Raw genomic sequence first — 25048 nt, 5'->3', positions numbered from 1 at the left:
GACATTTTACTTGAAACCCACTTGGCCGGTGTCAGCGGATACCCACTATATTGCAGTGCCTGTGTTTTTCCGTATTACTGGAATATCGAATTTATCCACCGACACCGGGCAAGCGGTTTTCAAGTAAAATGTTCTGTCTCTACAGGAATATACGTAACGGTCGTGCGAGTGCAGATTGTAGACACATGGCTGACGACATTTGGAAGGTTGGATCTGGCCGTGAGTTGTGCTCGGGTAACGTAACGGTAAGGCAACCGCTTGCGATAAGCGGGAAACCCGGGTTCGAGTCTCTGTCCGGAACAAAGTTCCATTGCCGTTATCCTATTTATACAGCTGATGATTATCCATATTCGTAATTGCGAATACATTTCATGTATTTCATAATGGTTCTATTGCATGCGTGTCCAAAGGAATATTGCATCGTAATTCGGAATAACATAGGCGTGCAATGTCGTACATACTTCTGTAGCCATATCTAATGTGAGTACACCCAAAGTATGCGAGCGGGTACGAATCTTTTGGTGGGCTGCGCTTTCGTAGTACCGCTTTTTGCCGTTAGGAGCGCATAGAGCGAATATTGCAGTCACTAAGCCGAGTGCTGTCACTGAAGAAGATTAGCGTTCGTAGAGATAACTGTTCTATGTGATGGTCGTGTTTGCAATGCGTGATTTTCATGAACAGAGTGCGGTGGTGAATTTCTGCTTTTTGTCATTAAGAAGTGGAACAGAAACTCTTAAAATGTTAAAAATGGCGTACAAGGACGATGCTAGTTTCCTTTCGGAGTATGCTGATGCGTTAGCTCCATACTTGACAATAATATACAACCGTTCGCTCGACGAAAGATCCGTACCCAATGACTGGAAAGTTGCACAGGTCACACCAATATTCAAGAAGGGTAGTAGGAGTAATCCACTAAATTACAGGCCCATATCGTTAACGTCGATATGTAGCAGGATTTTAGAACATACACTGTGTTCGAACATTATGAATTACCTCGAAGAAAACTGTCTATTGACACACAGTCAATATGGGTTTAGAAAACATCGTTCCTGTGAAACACAACTAGCTCTTTATTCACTTGAAGTGTTGAGTGCTATTGAAAAGGGATTTCAGATCGATTTCGTATTTCTGGAATCCGTAAGGCTTTTGACACTGTACCACACAAGCGGCTCGTATTGAAATTACATACTGATGGAATATCGTCTCAGTTATGTGACTGGATTTGTGATCTCCTATCACAAAGATCACAGTTCGTAGTAATTGACGGAAAGTCATCGAGTAAAACAGAAGTGATTTCTGGCGTTCCCCAAGGTAGTGTTATAGGCCCTTTGCTGTTCCTTATCTGTATAAACGATTTGGGAGACAATCTGAGCAGCCGTCTTCGGTTGTTTGCAGATCGACTAATAAAGTCATCAGAAGATCAAAACAAACCGCAAAAGATTTAGAAAAAATATCTGAATGGTGCGAAAAGTGGCACTTGACCCTGAATAACGAAAAGAGTCAGGTCATCCACATGAGTACTAAAAGGAACTCGTTAAACTTCGGTTAGACGGTAAATCAGTCTAATCTAAAAGCCGTAAATTCAACTAAATACCTAGGTATTACAATTACGAACAACTTAAATTGGAAAGAACACACAGAAAATGTTGTGGGGGAAGGCTAACCAAAGGCTGCGTTTTATTGGCAGGGCACTTAGAAAATGTTACAGACCTACTAAGGAGACTGCCTACACTACGCTCGTCCGTCCTCTTTTAGAATACTGCTGAGCGGTGTGGGATCCTTACCAGGTAGGACTGACGCAGTACATCTAAAAAGTTCAAAGAAAGGCAGCACGTTTTGTATTATCGCGAAATATGGGAGAGAGTGTCACAGAAATGATACAGGATTTGGGCTGGAAATCGTTAAAAGAAAGGCGTTTTTCGTTGCGACGGAATCTTCTCACGAAATTCCAATTACCAACTTTCTCCTCCGAAAGCGAAAATATTTTGTTGACACCGAGCTACATAGGGAGGAACGATCACAACGATAAAATAAGGGAAATCAGAGCTCGTACGGAAAGATATAGGTGTTCAAAAAATGGTTCAAATGGCTCTGAGCACTATGGGACTTAACTGCTGTGATGATGAATCCCCTAGAACTTAGAACTACTTAAACCTAACTAATCGAAGGACATCACACACATCCATGCCCAAGGCAGGATTCGAACCTGCGACCGTAGCGGTCACGCGGCTCCAGACTGTTGCGCCTAGAACCGCACGGCCACTCCGGCCGGCTATAGGTGTTCATTTTTTCCGCACACTATACGAGATTGGAATAGTAAAGACTTGTGAAGCTGGTTCGATGAACCGTCTGCCAGACACTTAAATGTGATCTGGAGAGTATCCATGCAGATGCAGATGTAGAAAACCCAAGCGTTTGAGTGATTTTCCCGTTGCAGAAATTGTGAAACGTCAACCGATGACAAAACTCGTTCTGATCGTCCTTCCACGACCCAAACACGTGGAAATGTTGAAAGCGATCGCGCAGTCATCAACGAAGATCGACGGCGGACCGTTGAAGAAATTGTGGAGCTGTCGCCAATGACTTGGAGTTCATTGCTGCGAATTGTCACAGAAGATTTGGGAATGAAAAGGGTGGCTTCCAAATTAATGCCAAGACTGCTGACTGATGAACAAAAACAAGGTCGCGTGGAAGCACACTGTGATTCGAAAGAATTCCGAAATGATCCAAAGTTTTTTTTAATTATTACAAGTGACCAAACTTGGTGCTATACTTACTATCCTGAATCAAAGCAACAGTCAAGGCAGTGCAGAACTTCAAGTTCGCCTCGCCCCAAGAAAGCTCGCCTGAGAGTATGTGTGTAAAGGGCGATGTGTGTGACGCACGAGAGATGCTTTCTAAACCCACGCTGGTTTCTGAACAGAAGATTTTCCCCCTCTAGGAAACTAAAAATATTCAGACCAAGACTGCAGTCAAAGCTCCAACAGCAGACAGATTTTAACGATATTGGGGCATAATTTTGCACGTCAGATATGTTGCCACTTTTCTGTAAGACACTTCAGAGTTCCACCGGCGCCTGGTGTTTTATTCATTTTTCAACTGGTACCAGCAATGTTTATATCTACAACATCAGTTTCAAATGTGAGCGACGGTAACTATGTACGTACTTCCTGGATGATTATTATTATTTTTTTTTAATACGAGATTTAAGATAGTTTTCGCTTTCTTCTCGTTCCACGTTAGATCCGTCGGTGAGTAGATCGAAGTTTTCGATATACTTAGCGAATTTCTGTAGCATTAAATTTTTCTAGGGTTCTTGGAAAGATCTTTTCTCCTTTGCGGATTTATCAGATTATTTTGCACTCATTTAACCTAACCAATGAGGGCCTTGACGTATTTCCTTACACTGACCCACTGTTTCGCACATACAGCTATTTTTACAAGATTTATTGGCTGTACTAACCATTGTGGTTATAATGGCATCGTGGCATCGTGGCTGTTGATTCATGCCTCTTAGGAGATCGGAAGAGCTCGAAATATCGCCCACTCAAAAAAAAAAAAGAAAATGAGAGAAAAAAATCATGGACTGTCCACATATACTCTGCTGCCTATGTGTCCGGATTTTTTCTCAAGTACTACGATTTGAGGATTATGTGTGAACTATGTTTGCGTTTTGTACATCAGTCTTAACAAACAACTACCAGTATTATGAAATATTCCGCCCATATAATCTTTATCACAACCATTTAGTTCAGAATAACTCTGAAAGACAAAAGCTAAAAGCATTCGAATACTTTTTACACTGGTAATAGTTTTTGCTTCTTTCGATGATTATTTAGTCGATTTGATAAACTTGTGGTTCGCATCTTGAGACGTTGGCGCACTCTGATTCTTTGATAGACTGTGACAGGAACTCCTTGTAAATACCTCCCTCTGGCGGATTTCAAGCGGTTTCCCACACGGAGCTTTCACTCCAGGATCGAGGTACGACAGAAATCCAAGCGCCACCTAAATCTAAACTCCTTTTTCTACTTTAGTTCTCGTCATTCCACTGCTTCTTTAAGGAAGATTAGGGTTTCACTTGTCGTCAAGGGGAGGTCATCAGAAACGGAGGAGAGGCCCTTATAGGGACGGAAATCTATCGCGCCCTTTCAAAGGAACCACTTCGGCAGTCGCCTTAGGCGCTGCACAAGATCCAAGGTGGGTGGACGGACGGGAATTTGGTCTGCTGTGGTCCTGAATGCAGTCCACTGCATCAACCCCTCAGCCCGCCTCTCTTCTTTTTGCTCACCCGTCTCCTGACTGCTTTGATGTGGCCGGCTACGCCTTCCTCGCCCGTGCCAAGCTCCTCATCTCAGAGCAAAACTTGCCCCCAATGTCCAGAGTAAAGGAGACGTTCATAAAGAACGTTATTACAGATCGAGAGGTCCCGGAAGTCGCCAAGTTTTATCAGGTGATCGATGCACTTACTACGTGGTTACCTGCGATCGATTTATGCGTCTGCCCAGCACGGCGTACCCTTTCCTTGTCGTGATCGTGGTATTAACGAATATGCCCTCGATTTCAGTGTACAGTTTTCTGCCCAAGCAAAGAAATTCGTACAAGTGATGGTGGAGCGTTCCTTTCCTCGGATAGTTGGCAATCGCCGAGTTTCTAATTGGTCTGTCTTTGTGTTTTACTAATCACAGCTAATCTGTCCTTGTCCCGGTGATATACCATATAAAGACCAAATACACTTCCCCTAAGATTTGTGTTTGTATCCCCATGCCATGTGCGAAGTGTGCAAAATCTACATTAATGCATCCTTTGTGTAGCATTTTGCGATCAAGAGGCTGTGACACACATATTTACCTGCCACACGCCTGCTTTCTTTGCCTCGAATGACGCGTTAAGGTATATGGGAATGCAAGTCAGTACTGCCTAATTTTCGGAGCGCGTAACTACTTAAGTAGTAATCGAGTGATGTTACTTGCAGAAAGGACCTCTGAACACGCCTACAGACAGAGTGCTCTCCTGCTACAGGAAGCCACTGGGCTGTTCTCCAATAAGACTTATCACTACTAAATTGTGGTCATACGTATCAGCACTGCACCGTCAGTGTCTTCCAGGATTTTTTCCACTAAGCAACTAACAACCACGACAATGATTCGAGATCTCAACCGCTTGTATCGATCACAAAGATTTACTAATAGCATACAAAGTCAGCAAACTCTGCATAGAACCTAGGACGAGTCGTGTGTCTCTAGCTTTAACTTCCGGTAGTAGGTCAAAACCATTCCGCCGAAAAAACACTAAAGGCCATTTCGTTATTCTGCCCACTCGTGTTGCTGAAATCGACTAAAGCCACTTTAGCTCTATGAACTAAAGCAGTAAGAAACATGTTCGCCTTAGAACTTGGTATCTCACACTTTGTAAACTATTTTGTTCGATTATTTTTCAGCCACTAAATAAACATCTTCCAGAAACTCACACTGACATCAACTGTTCATTTTTCCAGAGAGCATCAAACTTAGACTACGTAACTAAGAGATCGCCTTTTGACCCAAAAAGGTCTTTCAGTTCGGTGCCGAGTGTGCGGAGGGAATCGCACCAAAATGAGACACAGTTTTTGCTGAAGTAATGGTTAGACGTAGAACCACCATTTTTGAAACTTTTTATTACTTAAGGTCGCTCACTGCGATGGTATTTGGAAATTTAGTGTCTGATATTTCGCATCATAGCCTTATTGCACGGTTTCTCTGTTCATTCAATGCTCGTGGCAGCTGTACTTGCTCATTTTTTACTCATTAAATTGTACACGTATCCATACACTGATGTCCTCACACTGCAGAAACACGTAACACAACCTTAGTGAACTAAATATTGTTTTTGAGAGTATTTTGTACGTCACAACTCTTCCAATACTTCTTTATCTCAAAACCACGTAAAATATGTCCGTGAATTTGCAGTTGTCACTGTTTTCTCAAAGTGTCGCAATATACGATGGTGGAGATCTATAACCAGAATGAAAAAATTCAAGCATGGCACTCCAGAGATAACATCAGTGTAAACTATGGCCCCTGATCTACAGCCAGTACATAGTACTCTCATGAATATAAATAACCAAAGTCCACTAACACAAACGAGTCTGGGGCCAGGCATGGTTGTGGATTTCATTGCTGATGAAATTGAGAGTGCATTGAAGATATATCAGACCCATCGGAACCACCTGAAAAACCCAGTATCGTCTTAATATAGATTTGCACCAGGATCAGGACCTGTTTTAACAGAAATTGCTTCCGGTAAACCATAAACGATTAACATTTAGATGCAAGCAATTGTCAATATTTTATTTCCCTTCCCACACTCGGCCTCCAGGAAGTAATTACTAGAGTTATTGACACATCATAACAGTGTCATGAATAACAGGGTTTCACACAACAACTGCCTAAAAGCTAAAAGACATTCGGAGAAAGGTGCTATACTACAGGATAGAGCATTTATCAAAGTTTTGATTCATTACAAGCGCCATGGCGTAGTTTCAAAGCGCGCCATGAGAAGGCAGGTGTGTGAGAACACGTAGACAGACCATCTCCCCTGTAATGTCACCTAGAATTAGTTCTGGCCTGCAGATAGGATACTCAATGAACAGATATCCGAAGGAGGCTGCTGTTGTTATGCCTTCCTTGTCAGCAGAACTAGCAGCGACCTCAATGAAGTGCCTGCACATATTGACGTTTGTCGTGTCACAAATGGTGCCTATATTGAGCAACTCTGAAGTGAGTTAGAGAACTGATGCTCCTTATCAATACTTGTTACAGAACGCTTTTGCAAATGTTAGGAACGACCAGTTTTTTTGTTTTATTTCCGACCGGTGTGGCCAAGCAGTTAAAGGCGCTACAGTCTGGAACCGCGTCACCGCTACGGTCGCAGGTTCGAATCCTGCCTCGGGCATGGATGTGTGTGATGTCCTTAGGTTAGTTAGGTGTAAGTAGTTCTAAGCTCTAGGGGACTGATGACCTTAGAAGTTAAGTCCCATAGTGCTCAGAGCCATTTGAACCATTTTTTTTTTTTTTTTTTTTTTTGGATGCTCTATCCACTGATATCTATATATTTTTTGTACCTACCATAGTTTTTGTGTAGTCGTCTTCTGCAACGATGGAGGTACTGATGAATAACGGTGTATTATGTGACCTTTTTAAATATACTTGTTTCAAGAACCATTATCATTGATGTCCCTACCAGATGTTGATGCTTCGTGAAATTCGTATTGCAACGAGTATCTCCGATTTCGTGACTTCCATATGCTCAAGAAATGAAAGATGAAATTACTGTGCGTGAAACATCTGACAGTGACATTCATACTTCTCGTCACAAATAATTCACCATGTTTTTCGGAATACGTAGCAATTCCCGAGAGTGTGATCAGACAGGAATCTAAGAGCACAACGTAAATTACTACGATTGAGACTAGCAGCAATCGTCTTTGTACTTAAGCTTGTCACAAGTATTTATCCGCGATCGAATCGTCAACAACAGTAGACAGATTTGAAAGGTTCCCGCCACAATATTTTCAGACTATACCACCATATATGAAACATTTTGATTGATCAGATGCATGTTACAAACTACAACGAACTTCTATAGCTGCACTCGCCACACTCTCTCAAAAAGGCTATTTTTTAAATTTTGTTTTTATGAACCAAATCGTTGATGTATCATATAGGGAAGTAGACTATTCATCATTTGGATCTCAAGGAGCGAGCACAACCACAAGATATGCATCATCTAATTCTTTGACACTCTGTTAAACAATTTTTCGGGCTCTTGGAGATGCAACTAATTGAAGGCAGTTTATTCCCATACGCGTTTCACCTATTTTGTGTGTGAAGCATCATCACGAATACAGGAAGCGAAACGCGTATGGCAATAAACAAACTACCTTCAATTAGTTGCATAGACGGAACATACCTCCATGAATTTTGAAGGAACAAAGGAACGACGGAAAACAGGAAAAATGACGAATTTTTCGGGTGTTTCTATAGATGTATTTGTACAATGTGGTACAACACTCCATTCCTAACTCATATTCCCAAGCGTAAAATCCAAAACAAGACGTCAACGTGAATAAGAATAAAATGACATAATGTGACATTTACGACAGTTTCCAGAAGACAGTCAACATTCTGTCGTTATCATGCAATCATGGAAGCACGTGGTCAGCGAAATTTGAACAGTATTACGTACTCTAACCACGCTTTTCGGTACTGTGAAGAATACCATGCCTGTGTCGGCTGCTAGCCTCTTCGAGTTCGTGCCGCTGTGGCGCTGCAGTGCGCATGTGCGGATCTGAGGCAGATTGATTCTCATTGGTTAGCGCGAGGAGAACTGACAATAGCGTTACGGTTCGCTAGGACCGTTCGGCATTGCTTTCAAAATGCGTACTGAATAATGTTTGGGGCCTGTTTCGAAAACAAGACCGTTCGGTGCGCTCGCATACAGAACCGATCGGCAAAATTCCGGAAAGATACAGAATAGGGCCCCAGGAGTGATGGTCTGGGATTCCATTTCTTTCCACAGCAGGTGGTGGTGGTTGTTAGTGTTTAACGTCCCGTCGACAACGAGGTCATTAGAGACGGAGCGCAAGCTCGGGTTAGGGAAGGATTGGGAAGGAAATCGGCCGTACCCTTTCAAAGGAACCATCCCGGCATTTGCCTGAAACGATTTAGGGAAATCACGGAAAACCTAAATCAGGATGGCCGGAGACGGGATTGATTTCCATAGCAGCATGGCTTTGGTTGTCATCAGCAGGACCCTCACAACACAGTAGGACGTCGAAGATATTCTTTGCCTCATTTCGTTCCCCTTCAAAACAAGCTATCATGGACTTATATTTCAGCAAGATAATGCCCGTCCGCACACAGCGAGTGTTTGTACTGCTTGTCTTCACGCTTTCCACACCCTTTCTTGGCCAGGAACGTCGCCGGATCCCTCCCGAATTGAGAACGTTTGTAGTAAAACACCATTTGGACAAAATTTAGCACGATATCTCTCAACAGAACATCCTACAACTCTGTCAGTCAATGCCAAGCCGTTGATAATTGCCTGAATAAAAGCCATAATTGGACCAATGCATTATTGACTTACATAGTTAGTGAAGCTCTTTCTCTTGAATACATCATCCAATTTATTCTGAAATTGTAATCACTCTTTTATTTTTACATGTACATCACATTTACCGATATCCATCCCATCCGGATAATTCCTTCGTGGAGCGTCAGGTTTCTTTTTATGAGTGTATTTTTCCCTAAATAACACAAATAAAATTTTATGTTTCCAGTTACTATTACTTGTTATGATATTTTACCGGCCACTATATGCTCTTTGTCTGCTTATACAAATATACGTTTTTCTAATCATATGATGTACCACATGAGTAATAAGCTGCAGATTGTATGAAATGTAAATTTAATAATTGATGAAGAAGTGAAAATGTATAATCTCTCAGCCGATAAAAACACGGCGCAATAATTAATGGAGGGCTTTTGTGTTTCAGCATCAAGATATTGCCTGCCATGGTCTTCGACAACCTGAACTCGCTCGAGACTCTCAACTTGCAGAACAACAAGCTGACCCACATTCCGGAGGAGGTCATGGAGCCCATCATGGATACCCTCCGCGTCGTCGACATTATGGGTATGTGCTGCACCCACTATAAGTGAGGCATGGAAAATATTTGCTTTACATATCCATTTTTTCAGTTACCATATATTCCACTTGACATCGGCTATCATTCCCGCTGACGCTATTTGTCGGACTGTTGTCCCATTTCTTTTTTTCTCACTAATCTAGTAGTCCATTTCTGTTTAGCACTCTCACTTCCCTACTATTCAGTACGGGAGAATTTGAAGTTTATTCACATTGACACTGAGGAAATTTCACTGTATGAAATTTTGCTTAACCCCCGGTACTGCTATGAAGTAGCTAATCTGATTTAGAAAACCAACAATAACAGGCAGGATATTCCCTGTACTAGCTGCGTGCACCTCTAAAACTGTCTTCCCATGACGCTTTATGGAGAAGATAAAGCCGCAATCGGTTTATCAGGTTCTACAAAAATGATAGCACAACAAAGTTTAGGATCGTTTTAAGTTGTTGACGTCTCTTTCCAGCGAGAAAAATAGCTCACTTGTACTGTAACATTTGTCTGTTCCGTGACATTCCTACTTCGGATCATCTTGATGAAATAACATTCAACATACACAACTGCTGCTAATTCACAAGTCTCTTGGGTAGTTTGGCTAGTTTTTTCATCTCAAATGCTAATGGAATGTACTACTCACTATTAAAAAGAAAGGTAATTAGTTATGTATGCTGGAACAGAGAAGATTTACAATAACATTTCTTTTAAAAGATAGTTCAGTACAATTATTCCATCTTAATACAGATCTGCAGTTAAAAAGTGGAAATCCAAATAAGAAAAAATTTCCAGTGACCAATGGACACTCATTAGTCTGTCGGACTACACCGAGGTGATGCAGTGGAATCGCTTTCGTCAAGAAGGGGGTACAAATCTCCGCCTACCCTTTCTTATTTATGCCTTCCGTGATTTGCCTAAATCGCTTCTGGAGAAAGCCTGGACGTTATCTTAACACGCTATGCCTGCTTCCTCAGTATACATTTTTCAACACAAGAAATCCTTTGTCTAAGTGACCACAGTATCGACGAGACATTAAGCTGTAACCTGCCTTTATTTCCGGCCAAGTGCATTAATACATACCACTGAGGTTCTGCTTCCGCCCGCGTCACAAAGTCTGTACTTACAATCCAGATAAGTAATTCATCATTTCATTAAGTTGTGAGCCTGAGAACTACTAGGGAATGGCATTATAATATCTTGGTTCGAAATTAATTTACAACAAAAATTTTAAGAAAGCGATATTTTTTATTTCGCTAATTCTAGTCACTGCGGTACAGCTCTGATGACTTATATAGATAAATTCCGGTAATGCTGAACCCTCACACGATGCTTCATTGGAAAGGAGCGTAAGTGTATCACTGGCAGAGAAACTGCACCAGGTTGGAAAACAATTCTTCTCCTAATTCAGTTCATAAAAACTTTAGATTCCCCTCGCAAAGAAAATGTAGTTTTTCTATTACTATCAGAAAAACTTGAAAATAGCGCCCATTAAACTGTTTCGGGTAAAGCTGGGTGCTGACCAGCAGCGGGGTGGATAACTATCTTCTGTTCCCTCGTCGTTAAAGGCTGAACCGAACTGAACTTATTTACAGCACATGAAAGAAAATGGAAATACAATTTCATAATGGTTTTAAAGTGAACAATACAAAAAGTCTCTGCACGTCCATCTTTTTATAGATGGTTGCAAGACTCGGCTGTTCCATAGAGGATGTCAAATTAAACACCTTTCATCCGTCTAGTTTCCAACCTTATTTTATTTGGCAACCAGTTTCAGCGTTTTATTACGCCATCTTCAGGCCCCTGACCGACGTGTAGGACGAATCTACCTCGGTTCTGACCACAACAGGGCCCAAAAATACTGGTACTAGTAAATTTTTGCTATTGTGATCAATTAAACCATCACCTGCGGACTCAGCACGCAGTAGTAAAATGCTGGAACTGGTTGCCAAATAAAATAAGGTTGGAAGCTAGACGGCTGAAAGGTATTTAACTGGACAACCCATACAAAAAGTACTGTGTAAACTGCATTATTGCCATTATTACCCCCATTATTATCCGGCGTTTGACATCGACTACTGGATAAATGTTGCTTCCAGATATCTTCTCCCATTTCGTTCAGCTGCGCACGTCCAAGTTGTTCTCGCGTGGTTTCTAATTTAATTATATATATATATATATATATATATATATATATATATATATATATATATATATAATTAAGGCTCACCGGCCATTTGACCATCTTCTTCTGTGCGGATGCACAAACAGTACCTGATCTCTTACGGGAATCGGCAAAAAGCCGCGAGTAATGAGTATGATGGGCAGGGACACTACGAATATAGTGCGTGACAATAAGTTGGGAATGTGGGTCTCACGGGTGGCGTGCCAAAGATAAGTCCCTGCAGTCGGACTATCCTCTTTGTCCTCGGTGGCTTGGATGGATAGAGCGTCTGCCATGTAAGCAGGAGATCCCGGTTTCGAGTCCCGGTCGGGACACAGATTTTCGACTGTCCCCGTTGACGTATATCAACGCCTGTAAGCAGCTAAGCATAATTTCTTTAGATAATATTGTGGTGCACATTTGTAATGATGTAGAGCAGACAATAATAGAACAAAGCCTGTAAATAAAATTCTTGTGCCAATTATGATTCTTGAATGTTGTGCTATGAAGTGGAATTGACGCGAATATATTCTTCAAAACTGGAATTTCCGTCTCAGTTACCTATTATTTTTAGTATTTTAATAATCCTGCACAATGGTGCGCACATAATATTAATTTCACTTTAGTTCTGCTAACCTCCAAACCTCCTACATTATAAGGGAGAGTATTGCAGGGTTCCTGACAGCTAGGGGCCCAAAGTAGGCGCTAGATGTGCTGCATGGCGTAGTGTCGAAATTATATTAAGTAAACATTCTAAGCCAAAAAGTAGCACCACAAAGGAATTATTCGAATGCGACGGAAATGGGTAGATGTGATGTACGCAATGAGACAAAGAAGATCTCCACAAATTGAGCGAGTCAGTAACGCCTTGGTCCACCTCTGTTCCTTATACAAGCAGTTATTCGGCTTGGCGTTGATGGATAGAGGCGTTCGATGCCCTCCTGAGGGATATCGTGCCAAACTCTGTCCAATTGGCTCTTCGATCGTCAAAATTCTGAGCTAGTTGAAGGACTCTGCCCCTAATAATTCAAGCGTTTTTGATTGGGGAGATATCCGGTGACTATGCTGGCCAGTTTAGAATTTGGAAAGCACGAAAACAATCGGTAGAAACTCTTGCCGTGTGCGGACGGGCATTGTCGTGGTGAAATGTAAGCCCAGGATGGCTTGCCATGCAGGGGAACAAAACGGGCAGTAGAATATCTTCAACATACTGCTTTGACGTAAGGGTGCCGCGGGTGACAACGAAAGGGATCCTGCTATGAAAAGAAATAGCACTCCAGACCATCAATATCAGTTGGGCCGGGCCGTATGGCGGGCGAGAGTTAGGTTGGTGTTTCACCGTTGCCCAGGGGACACGCTTTCGGTCTGGAATTGTCTTCAGCGAAAATTACCGATTCGAACTGTGCTCCGATGACCAACGAAGACTTCTCTTGTCTTCGTGCTTGCCAAGTCCTACCTTGGCCAGCGTGGCCGCCGGACCTCTCGCGGATTGAGAACTTTTGGAGCATTATGGCCAGGGCCTTCCAACCAGCTCGGGATTTTGACGACCTAACGCGCCAATTGGACTGAATTTGGCACGACATCCCTTAGAAGAACATCTGGAAAGCCTATCGATGAATGCCAAGCCGAATAACTTTTTTCATAAGGATCACAGATGGAGTGACGAGTAATTGATTGCTCAATTTTTGAATAAATAATCCAGTTTTTCTGAAATTGTTTCTCTGTACATGTTCATCAAAACCACTGATTTCTGTCGTATTCGGATAACTCCTTCATGGTGCGTCGTTTTTTCCTTCTTTTATTGTGGTAACAATAAGGCTTGGTAGTGTTATGGTTCCAAACTACGGGATGCTGGGATAGTTTAACAGAATATAGTTGCGAATATATGTCACATCCTTCTTTTTCCTGACATTTTCCCTTACCTTCACAGGGTCGGCATCCCTTAGGAGGACATCAGACATCTGTCATTGTTACTGGTTGCCGGATGCATCCTCCCAGACCCTCCGACAGAATTTGTATCTGTCTGTGTCCAGTGTTACCCATCGGTGGAAGTGTGTGGAAAACCACCTGAAACCCATATCCAGGCTGGCCGGCACCCCGGCCGTTGTCGTTGATGTGTCAATAGTCGGCATAATATCCTGATTCCCGGGACTTGTGTGCTCGCAAATGTCAGTGCCGTCCAAGAACTGACGTAAACCACACCGTGATGCAGAACGCCTCTCTTGTAGCGTCTGCCCACTGGAGTTGTGTGCACAACCTCTTGACTCTTTTGCGCTTAGGTCTACTCAATGGACATGTACTAAAGTGCGTTGCCCCACTTTGTGCGTTTGTTTTCCATTTTCTGTATCATCCATATATGAAACTGATCCCATTCGGACGAGCAATATTCAGGTATGGGTCAAACCACGTTTGGTAAGCTACCTGCTTGTGAGTTTGCGCTTAAGTCTACTCAATGAACATGTACTAAAACGCGTTGCCCCACTTTGTACGTTTCTTTTCCGTTTTTTGTAACATCCCGATCTGAATCTGATCCCAGACGGACCAGCAATATTCTGGTATGGGTCAAATCACGTTTGGTAGGCTACCTGGTTGTGGGTTTGCGCTTAAGTCTACTCAATGAACATATACTAATGTGCGTTGCCCCACTTTGTACGTTTCTTTTCCATTTTCTGTGTCATCCCTATCTGAAACTGATCCCAGACAGACGAGGAATATTCTGGTATGGGTCAAACCACGTTTGGTAAGCTACCTGGTTGTGGGTTTGCGCTTAAGACTACTCAATGAACATGTACTAAAGCGCGTTGCCCCACTTTGTACGTTTCTTTTCCATTTTCTGTATCCCCCCTATCTGGAACCGACCCCAGCCGGACGAGCAATGTTCTGGTATTGGTCGAACCATGTTTGGTAAGCTACCTGGTTGTGAGTAAACAACATTTCCAGAGGATTAGTCCATTGACTTTCAGTCTGACACCTACCTTGCCTGCAGTTATTCTTATGTTGTCGTTTCTCTTTAAATCGTTCGGTATGCATACTCCTAGACGTTTTATAGACGTGATTGCTTCCAACTTTTGTTGGATTGGATTGGATTGTTTGGGGAAGGAGACCAGGCAGCGAGGTCATCGGTCTCATCGGATTAGGGAAGAACGGGCAAGGAACTCGCCGGCCAGTGTAGCCACGCGGTTAAAGGCGCTTCATTCTGGAACCGCGCGACCGCTACGGTCGCAGGTTCGAATCCTGCCTCGGGCATGGATGTGTGTGATGTCCTTAGGTTAGTTAGGTTTAAGTAGTTCTAAGTTCTAGGGGACTCATGACCTCAGATGTTAAGTCCCATCGTGCTCAGAGCCATTTGAACCATTTGAAGGAACTCGGCCGTGCCCTTTCAAAGGAACCATCCCGGCATTTGCTTGGAGCGATTTAGGGAAATCACGGAAAACCTAAATCAGGATGATCAGACGGGGGATTGAACCGTCGTCCTCCCGAATGCGAGTCCAGTGTGCTAGCCACTGCGCCACCTCGCTCGGTCCCAGCTTTTGGTGTCCATTGAAAAATGTTGTCCATCGTCCCAGACAAAAATTAGAATTTTTTAATGTTTCTGCACGTGTGCCGAATGCGTGTCGGCTGTGCCAGCGACTGACGGGCCGCCGCCTCTGTGTTGCAGACAACCCGCTGATATGCGACTGCGAGCTCCGCTGGTACAACGATTGGTTGCGGCAGCTGCGCGACCGCGACGACGCGGCGCTGCAGAACAAGCACACGCTCTGCACGATGCCGCACGAGCACCGCGAGTACAGCATCCGCAACATGCCGCTCGACAAGATGAGCTGCGTCGGCAAGAACATGGGTCAGACCGCCATGACGGGCGGCGCTCGCCGGGCGGACGCGCAGCGGACGCCAGTGTTGGCAGCCCTGGCGGCGGCGCTCGCCGCCGCGGAGCTGGCGCTGCGCGTCTAGTGTTCTCCAGTGACGTCACCGCAGCCGCCGCTGTGGTCGGACGCCCTCTGGAGGGCCAGAGATGCCGGCCGCTTACCCGCACGGACCCGGCGCACGACCGCCTCGGCAACAGTCTATCCCCTTCCGCCTGCAGTTATTGTTGTCGGAAAGTTGTATTCCACCACTCGATGACTCAATAAAAAAATGCAGATACCAACTATTGCCTCAGTGGAGTTGAGCGTGAGTTGAATGGTCTCCACTGGCATTCGTTGTTTATAGGCATGTCGAAATATAACAGAACAACACGTTTCTTTCAGAATACCGTACATGTTATCTGGGAATGCAGGCTTTCTCGGCGAATTTCGATGTTGAACTCCTCTCGGCTCATCAGCCGAGACAAGACGTCGTTCTGCGGCAAGGTTTCGACAAGTTTTCTACTCTTTATCTTCAGGCATGAGGATGACAAGTAAGAAACTTGTCGAGATGTACCCGCAGAACGATGCCTTCACTCGGCTGATAACCCGAGAAACCCTCATCAACCATCTAAGTTTCTTCTGTTCTAAGACGTCGTCAGGTGTCTAGAATATTTGTTTCTAAATCAATGATCACTTCTAAACTTCTCTCTTATAGATCTACGTTATTCATAGCGGTACTTACATAGAAGATCCAATTTCTCGGCTTTGATGAGCTGACAGTAACACACTTTAAATTATTTTTGAGACGCTAAGAGACTCTGCAGATACCTTGTTATTTTATAAGCTGACGTACCCGTAACACTTTCAGGTGCGCTTATTGTTTCTGTAAACAACTGTAAACTTTCTGTGTCGAGGTGTAGCCTTTCTAATTTTAATACTCTTCCATAGTTGCCACGCACTTATTTACGAGCTTCAGTTACGAGTTCGACCTGATAATTTTTTAAGAGCCCCAGTATGTTTCATAATAACGTCTAAACACTTTCATATAAGAGCACAAGTAATTCGAAAGATGATACAGCTCTAACACATCTAAGGTAGCCAGCTGAACGAACGAGATATAAATGTTGGCGAAAACTCGTTAAACTAAGCGTATTGGATCATCGACTATGGCTTTTGAATATTGCAAGACAGGAAACGATTACACCAAACGATGTTGTTCAGCTATATCTTGACGTACCTTCAAATAAACCACGACTAATGTTCTGGCTCATCTGACGTGAACAAGTCTCGTAGAGGGTCGTGGACCGTGGTTCGCGCGGGGAAGTGTTCCGGCAGCTGAAAAACATGCGTCTCCGCACGTGCATGAAATTTTTTTTCTGTTCTTTTTCGCACGTCGGAGCACCGTTAGCTGACACGAAATGCTCTTTACTTTACATATCTTAGCTGGGCCGCTGGCGAACGGCGCGCGTCAGGAGCTGAGACGCGCGGCGCTGGTCAGCGGCTACGCTTGCTACTTATATGCACGAGGATCTGATCCATCTGTGAAATGTCATACATATCAGACTGTTCCTATGATTGCTGGGTTAGTGTACCACTGTTATGCGTAGCCGTTTACAAATCTATTTGCTGTTCTACACCGTTTTCTTAAGCTCTTTGAACAAACAAAAAATGTGGAAAGAAAAGAATGAATCGTGCATATCATCTACAGTACCGTATATTTTCTAACTAAATAGTTTAGAATTTTGTTTTGTGAGTATCTTAATGTGGACTGAAAACTATTTCACCGTCAGCTAACAGGCTGAGATATGTGTGATGTCGTCAACCTGTTTAAAAAAATGGCAATTGTGTTTCTCTTTGACAGTGACCAAATTAATTTCTTGTTTGTTTATTGAAGAGGCAATCGTCAGGACGTAGTCATTAGTATTGTGACTGTGTAACGTGACAGGTTGTCACGAAGAGACTAACATTTACCACAGCATAGGGAACATTACCATGGCCACATATAATTATTTGTAGTGTTACATGTATCAGGATGAGTGTAGAATGTAAGGAATCACAGTGAGTTCCGAAGCCGTATCCTGCCTGGCGCTCATAGCTTTCACTTCCCGCCCTTGTTGTTACCATATGGGACGCCACTTGGCTACAACGTTGGAGTCACTTCTGTTGCTGGCTTATCATAGAAATTACTGGAACTTACCGGCAGGAAAGAAACAACACTGATTGTTCTTTTAATAGTTAGTTCAGGAGACCACACAAAAAACTAAATCGTAGCTCATTTCATGGTTCTGCTGTCAGCAACCTAGCAGCTACCGTGATCGTGCCAGGCTCTATCTATCACGCATAAACGTGAGAGAGAGCCTGATGGTACACCAAGACAATGGCAAATACACCACCTTCTGATAGCCCCAGTAGTCTTTGGAAACCCGGTCAACTGCCTTCCCATGTGAAATTACCTACGTACATCGTCCTAAAAGTCATCAGTAGTGAGTGACAAATAAGTGTCATCATCAACTCTTTCTTAGTTTTTCACTAGTTTTCTTACTATCCCTAACCTCTCTGTCTATTACAGTCTCCACGCACACATGTACCGCAATCCTCTGTGAACTTAGGCAGTCGTGTGTTTGGTGACTGCTTAAGCTCTCTGTATGTTACATGACCTCGCCTAGTGCGACCGTCTACTATTCAAGAAATTCACTGCACGACGTATCTACAAATCGCGACGAACTCTCAGAAATTGAAAAAAAAAATGTTTCTCGGCCCGACGTTTTTTGATCTATAGCTTTTCTCGTGTAGAACTGGCAATTTTAGCAAGCCATTTACCCATTTTTCTTGCAGTAAAAAGATTTCATTTTTACCATTTGTTGGTCGTGATATTTATTGTTCGTGTAGCCGGGCAGGACATCCATGCAGTCTTTCGAAGAGGCAAATGTGGCATTGCTGTTCAGTGTTAGCACAGCATGTCGTATATAAAGGCAGGGGCTACTTCGCACCCTGGAAGCGGGGAACTCACTATGCACGTATATTTGGTGTTGCAATAAGAGTTATATATACATACATATTATATATATATATCTTTGCTGTGTTTTATATTTTATTCACTGTGTACTAGCGTACACAGAATTACTGCACGTAGCGGTATGGAACCATAAGAAAACATATCCTTTGTTTTGAGTCGCCTAAGCTTCCCGGAGTCATCCCTCATATTTTTATAAGAATTCTTACATGTGTCAGGTCGTTATCTAGAATGACTACGGGGAGGGCTTCTCAGACAAACAAATTACATTTTTTACATTTTTGTCGAAAATATAATATATAGAATTATATACATATATGTGTAAGCACATTCATATAGACATGTTATTTGTGCGTATTAATATCTTTATATTCATATGATATGCTTAAATGTTTCTCTCTCACTAAAAGGTACAAAATGTTTAACTTTATTCATTGTAAAAGGCTATGATGTTGCATTTATGTATGTGAAGTAAATTTTAGTCAAATAAAGTGAATATCTAATGGACATTTCTGAAGTTAAGTACAAATTATTTCATCCTAATGTCCTTTTTCTTAAGGAACGTACACATTTTACATAAAATAACTCCACTTGATACACTGCTTACTAATAAATACTCATTGATCTCAAGCAACTATTTCAGTCACATGATGCTAACACACCGATGTCCAAAATTAAAGCAACGAACTGAAATTGTTGAAGGTTGCGTTTATTTTGCCACAAAACAGTATAATCTGGTGATAGTAAAGTAGAAACAATATAAAGAATACAGAACATAAACTGGAAGATGCATAGCGGTAGACAAAAATGTTCTTATATGAAGATGGTATCTGTTCTTTTTTTTTTTTACTATACTGGGGATGATCTTCCACGTACGTAATTATTTTTAGTACCCGCTCCTTAGACAACGATTGTCCTTTGCTACGTTTCACTGGAGACGGGATTTGCGGCTCTCTGTTCGACAAGGATGATGAACTACTTAGTTCGGCACGTGTTTCAATATTAGATTTACTTGCTAAGCAGTTATCGTCATCGTTGTACTCTTCATGTACACTGTCTGCACAGACGAGCGTATACGACACCACACATTCCAACGACTCATCTTGCAGAAACATTAATGTTTCATCTGCCACTTCTTTCTCACTCTGCGAAATTCCTTGGTGTCCTTCCTGACGAAATATCAACTAATGAGACTACTGCCGTAGATATAATGTAATTTTTGCTTCATTTACCGTTGCCATTGTTGTGCTTTGTATCAACACCACCAGCACAGTAGCACTGTTTTGAGTTACTCGCCGACTAAGCGGCTCAACTACGCTCCATAACCTCATGCTGTGCTCACCATTGCATGCCCCCAGCCCCGCCCCCTATTGCCATTAGCAGCCAATATAGTGGACCGAGCGAGGTGGCGCAGTGGTTATCACACTGGACTTGCATTCGGGAGGACGACGGTTCAATCCTGCTTCCGGCCATCCTGATTTAGGTTTTCCGTGATTTCCCCAACTCGCTTCAGTCAAATGCTGCGATGGTTCCTTTGACAAGGCACGGCCGACTTCCTTCCCTAATCCGATGAGACCGATGACCTCGGTCTTTGGTCTCATTCCCCAAGTCAACCTAACCCAATATAGTGCTTGCATGGTAAATAAATATGCAGGACGTCAGACGCCGTGAACATCGTTGGCATTTTGCAACATAGCACTCTAAGGTTCTTTGTGAGAATTCTGGGCCTTGGACCTCCATCATGCACTCATGATTTTTACTGAGCCATTGCCTAGCCGTTTGACGTGAAAAATAGTGAAATAGCACTCTGCTTTTTCACAAGTTCTCTGGACGCTTATTTCTGCCTGTGGTTGCTCGAAGTCCCACCAACTCCACTGGCGTGGCGCCAGCCAGTCGCATCTGCACTTGGTGGTAAAAACCGACACGCAAGTAGTCCATCGGAAAGTTTTACTTGCTTTCAAACAAGGGGAAAAGAGAGCATATGTAAAAATGGACCACATTACTCCCGTCCTCTGCAAATTCTCGGAACATCCAACAAAGCTGAAAAAAAAAAACAGGTTGTGTTTTCCTAGGAAAGGCCAACAGTAAAGACTGCCATTCCTCTGCTGAGAACATTCGCTGCGGTGACGTCTTGATGGAGAGTGAGTCTGCTGCTACTGTCTTTTAGCCGACGAAAGCTGGCCCTCGCCGAGCCACGACGCCACCCCTGCATACATTTGCCGTACCCCTCTGCAGTATACCGGATCTGCGTGTTCCACAAGCCAGCGGCTGACCGGGCCGCCATCCGTGCTTCACTCCCATCGCTCCACCAAGAAGTGTGTTTTTCAAGCGAAATCCAACCTTTACGTAAGCCAATGTTATTAATTAGAGAAAAGGAAGGTGATCTGACCCTGCAGTCGCCGTTATAACTCTCTCATTAAATCAGAGAAAGATTCTACTAATCTGACCGTTACTATTGTCGTAATATTAATTGGATTTGTACATCAGAAAAAAATAAGTAGACAGGTCAAGGAAGGGCTGACGCTTCACAAAACCTTCGCCAATCTCTTATGAATGTTTGTCACCGTCTCGTTCTCACAATACAGAAGCTCTACAACTGCCCATCAGTTCAGATCCACAAATGCAGCAAGTACCTTGACGGAGTGCTACGACAATGCGACTTGGGAAACAAGGTAAGTTAAATTTGAATACAAGTGAGAAGAATGTTTTATGGTTTCCGTGAGTAGAAAAGAGAAGAACAAAAGCTCGATTAAAAAAAAAGTTTCTATGCATCATCACACATGCCCATATCGCCTCCAGGTGGCATTCGGTCTAGTGGCGAGCAGTGGTTACAGCGTCTTGGCTACCAAATAGAGCTGACCACTTAATGGCTCACAGCCATTAATCGACAAATGTAGATAAATATTTAATGATATTTAAATCAATCTACAGCATGTGCCATGAACACGGCATTTTCTCCACACAGTGGACTGCAACAGAAGGGAAACATGTAGACGAATAATGTGAAATTTCACTATTAAAAATAATTACGCATGGAAGACAGCACTGACAGATGAAAGGGAGAGAGAGTGTTTTTATAACTATTTTTTTCACGTGAGGAACGTTTTCATGAAGAGAAAGACACCGAAAAAAGCTGCTAGTTTGCAAGGAGAAAAAGATTTCGCACAGCTCACATGTACTGTTTGTCATTCCTGTTAAACTAGTGCATTGATATAAAATGTAATCTATTCGATGAATTTCTGAAAGCCCGTGAAATCAGGAACACTTGCTTCGGATGCTTCGGGTAAGGAAATTCTCCTGAATAACGCAGGAAGCGTTTCAGGAGGGGTCAGCTAATGTGGGTACAATGAAATTACAGGTAACCGATCAGGAAGTATACAGACCAGAACTAACAACGCAAGAATGAAATGACTTTTGCTTCAAATTTTCCGTACACTCTGTAATATATGCAGCCGGAGGTATAATGTAGTCGGAAAATTTGACACGAGTCACTTCCCCTCAGCCGTCTCTAAACAGCTACCTACTTCGCAAGAAATGACTTGTGGCACCGGGTGTGGTTTGCTTCTGCAGAAGACGACCATATGAGAACAAGTATTTCGCGACGGCACTGTTGTATAAAACATTCTCTGACTTCCTGATGCGCAAAAACATCGAGCATTCTACGATTTCCTCCATCGCCTTCGTCGGCAGCAATTGACTGTCTAAGCTCTTGATGTGGTGCCTTATATAGCCCATAGACGGTTTGTAATTCGTCGGTAATTACATAATGCTGGAGCAGATGGTGTCAACGTCTGCCCTGGTGGCGCCGCCATTCTCGTACTAGCATAAATATTGCGACGAATATCTTCGCCTCTTCTCTGCATCGAGAGCTCGCTTCCGTGCTGAAGTTCTTCAGCTCATAATTACTTCTACAGCCTCCTTAATTACAGAATCCTAGTATGAAGGAGACTGCCACAGAGGCTTTGTTTCGACAAACAGTATTTTGTGTTTGTTTGTAGGTTTGTGCTCGACAACTGCGGATTTTTCCAATTCTCGATTTTTTATATTCCATTGAAGTTCTGCACAGCGGTAGGAAATGGTACAGATGGAGTGACCGATGTAATTGCTTCCGCACTTACAAGGGCTGTTGTAAATCCCAGGGATTCTGACGCCCAGAACGCTCTTTCTTAGGAGGCCGGAAAATATGACTTGACTTACACCTCGTCTTCCAGGACCCTGCCTATTTTTCTGGATGTAGCGCCGCAGACATGTGTGGAATGCAGTCGGTGTGGCTCATCACGTGAATGGTTAATACAAGACGACCATAGCCTGGTTCTCGACTCGTAGCAGGCCTCTTGCTTCTTTTCTCCTGGGGTTGTATGTCGGCGGAAGCCAAGTGCTTGTCGTACATCTGTCACATGTTTGTGTGTTATTGATACAGTATGTATGGACTGGAACCGTGTAGTTAATGTTCAAATGACTAGTTCCGGTACGTGCTGTTGATCTTTGTTTCAGTACATCGATGTAGATCCTATTTTTCTTTCGTCACCTTTTCCTTTCCATTTTCGTAGTTCCTTTCCTTTCCTATACTCGTGAGCTCCGAGCATTTTCCAGGCTGCCCCAGCCTAATTGCACACCAAGTTTAGTGTTAACGACTTGCACCACCCACTGCATGTGATGGCTGCCACCTTCCTCTAATTAATTCGGCAGAAATAGTCAATACAAAGAAAACAACGTGTCCTAGATCATGCTGTGTTCATAACATTCGTTAACCTGTACGGCGAATAATATAAAAAGATGAAAGTAACATCGAGCTTGTATCAAGAAAGTATAACAGGTATAATGAGCGATCTATTGAAATCAGTTTTGTCGTAGGTAATGTATTTAAAAGCAGAATAAATGATGTAATATCTGATTGCTCTATCTGACAATTCACGGCAATGAGGTTGTAAGTAGGCTGTTTACGTTTTTATGATGGTAACGCCACGTAGTGCTCTGTGTGAAAATCGCTGACTGTGCTGTGTGCAGTCTGTGGCTGGTTGGACTCATTGTTGGAATATTCGCTTGTGTAGTGTTGGGCAGTTGGATGTGAACAGCGCGAAGCGTTGGGCATTGCCGCCAGCAATGGTGGATGTGGGGAGAGAGATGATAGAGTCATGAGCGGACGATCTGGACGTGTGTCCGTCAAAAAAAGGGAATTTGTTTAATTGGATGTCACAAAATTTTATATATATATATATATATATATATATATATATATATATATATATATATATATATATATATATATATAGGGGTCAAGGTGGTTGGTAGAGGTAGCACCTTTGCTTGGGGTTGACTCAGTACTGGTCCTCACCACCCCAGGGATGAGCTGAGGAGGTATGCAAGACCTTTGCCTCTGAGGAAGCTACGTCCAAGACCGTCCGTGCGTGGTGAAGAGCCACATCCTACACGAGGTGACCCTGTTAACGCAGAACACGGCGGATATATAGGAGAAAACCTTGAGAAAAATCTCACATTCCAAATCCTCAATGCGTCTGTACTCGAGTCGAGCGGCAGCGAGGTCAGCGTCTGTCCATCTAGTAGGTGCGGCTGTATTATATGCTCCAGGAACTGACAATCCCTGGTTCTAAACACCCAGTGGAAACACTGGACCAAAACTTACAAGCTATCATGATTCGTGAGAGTAATGACAGAATTACCCCAGGTGGTAACCAATCCACTCGTCGACAGACGACAACTGGGTTTTCGGATTCTGGGGAACCCGGGCCATCACGATCAGAGTTCTCAAGCAAACTTCGTCCCAAGGTTCCCATGTACATTGGTACCTTTAACATTCAGACCCTAATTCAACCTGGAAAATTACACAACTTAGTAACAGAGCTAGACCAACAAAAAATTAAGATCTTAGCGTTACAAGAAACTAGATTCACGGATGAAAATACAATAGACTATGGAAACTATCGCATCTTCAAGAGCAAGACTGACAAACGAATTGCCAATGGTACGCCACTCCTGGGCATGGCATTTGCGGTGCACAGAAATATATTAGGCTCAATTAGAGAGGTCTCTTCCATAAATAATCGCCTCATGACCATGCGTATCCAGTGCGCCAACAAGAAATACACATTGATAAATGTTCATGCACCCACAAACATAGACAACAAAAAACGCCAACTACAAACTGAAAAATTCTGGACTAAACTTGACGATGTCATGGCCAAAATTCCCCGGGATGATATCAAAATCTTAATGGGAGATTTCAATGCACAAATTGGCAGAGAGAAAGAACACCAAAAAACTGTAGGAAAATATCCAGCACACAGATTCACCAACAGAAACGGACTGAGATTTATTGAACTATACCAACA

At 42.9% G+C, this 25048-nt stretch overlaps 1 protein-coding gene across 2 annotated transcripts in view; it reads left to right on the top strand.

The window, feature by feature from the left end:
* LOC124789121 (slit homolog 2 protein) overlaps positions 1 to 19205 on the top strand; it is a 642438-nt gene extending 623233 nt beyond the window's left edge. For both annotated transcript variants that reach the window (XM_047256411.1, XM_047256410.1), the window contains 2 exons: positions 9536 to 9675; positions 15499 to 19205. In XM_047256411.1, coding sequence (XP_047112367.1) covers positions 9536 to 9675; positions 15499 to 15791 — 433 coding nt within the window. In that variant the 3' untranslated portion in view covers positions 15792 to 19205. The remainder of the gene's footprint in view (positions 1 to 9535; positions 9676 to 15498) is intronic.
* The last annotated feature ends 5843 nt before the right edge of the window (positions 19206 to 25048 follow it).

Source organism: Schistocerca piceifrons, chromosome 3, assembly GCF_021461385.2.
Source record: "Schistocerca piceifrons isolate TAMUIC-IGC-003096 chromosome 3, iqSchPice1.1, whole genome shotgun sequence".
NCBI lineage: Eukaryota > Metazoa > Arthropoda > Insecta > Orthoptera > Acrididae > Schistocerca > Schistocerca piceifrons.
This window is presented reverse-complemented; position numbering and strand designations above follow the sequence as displayed.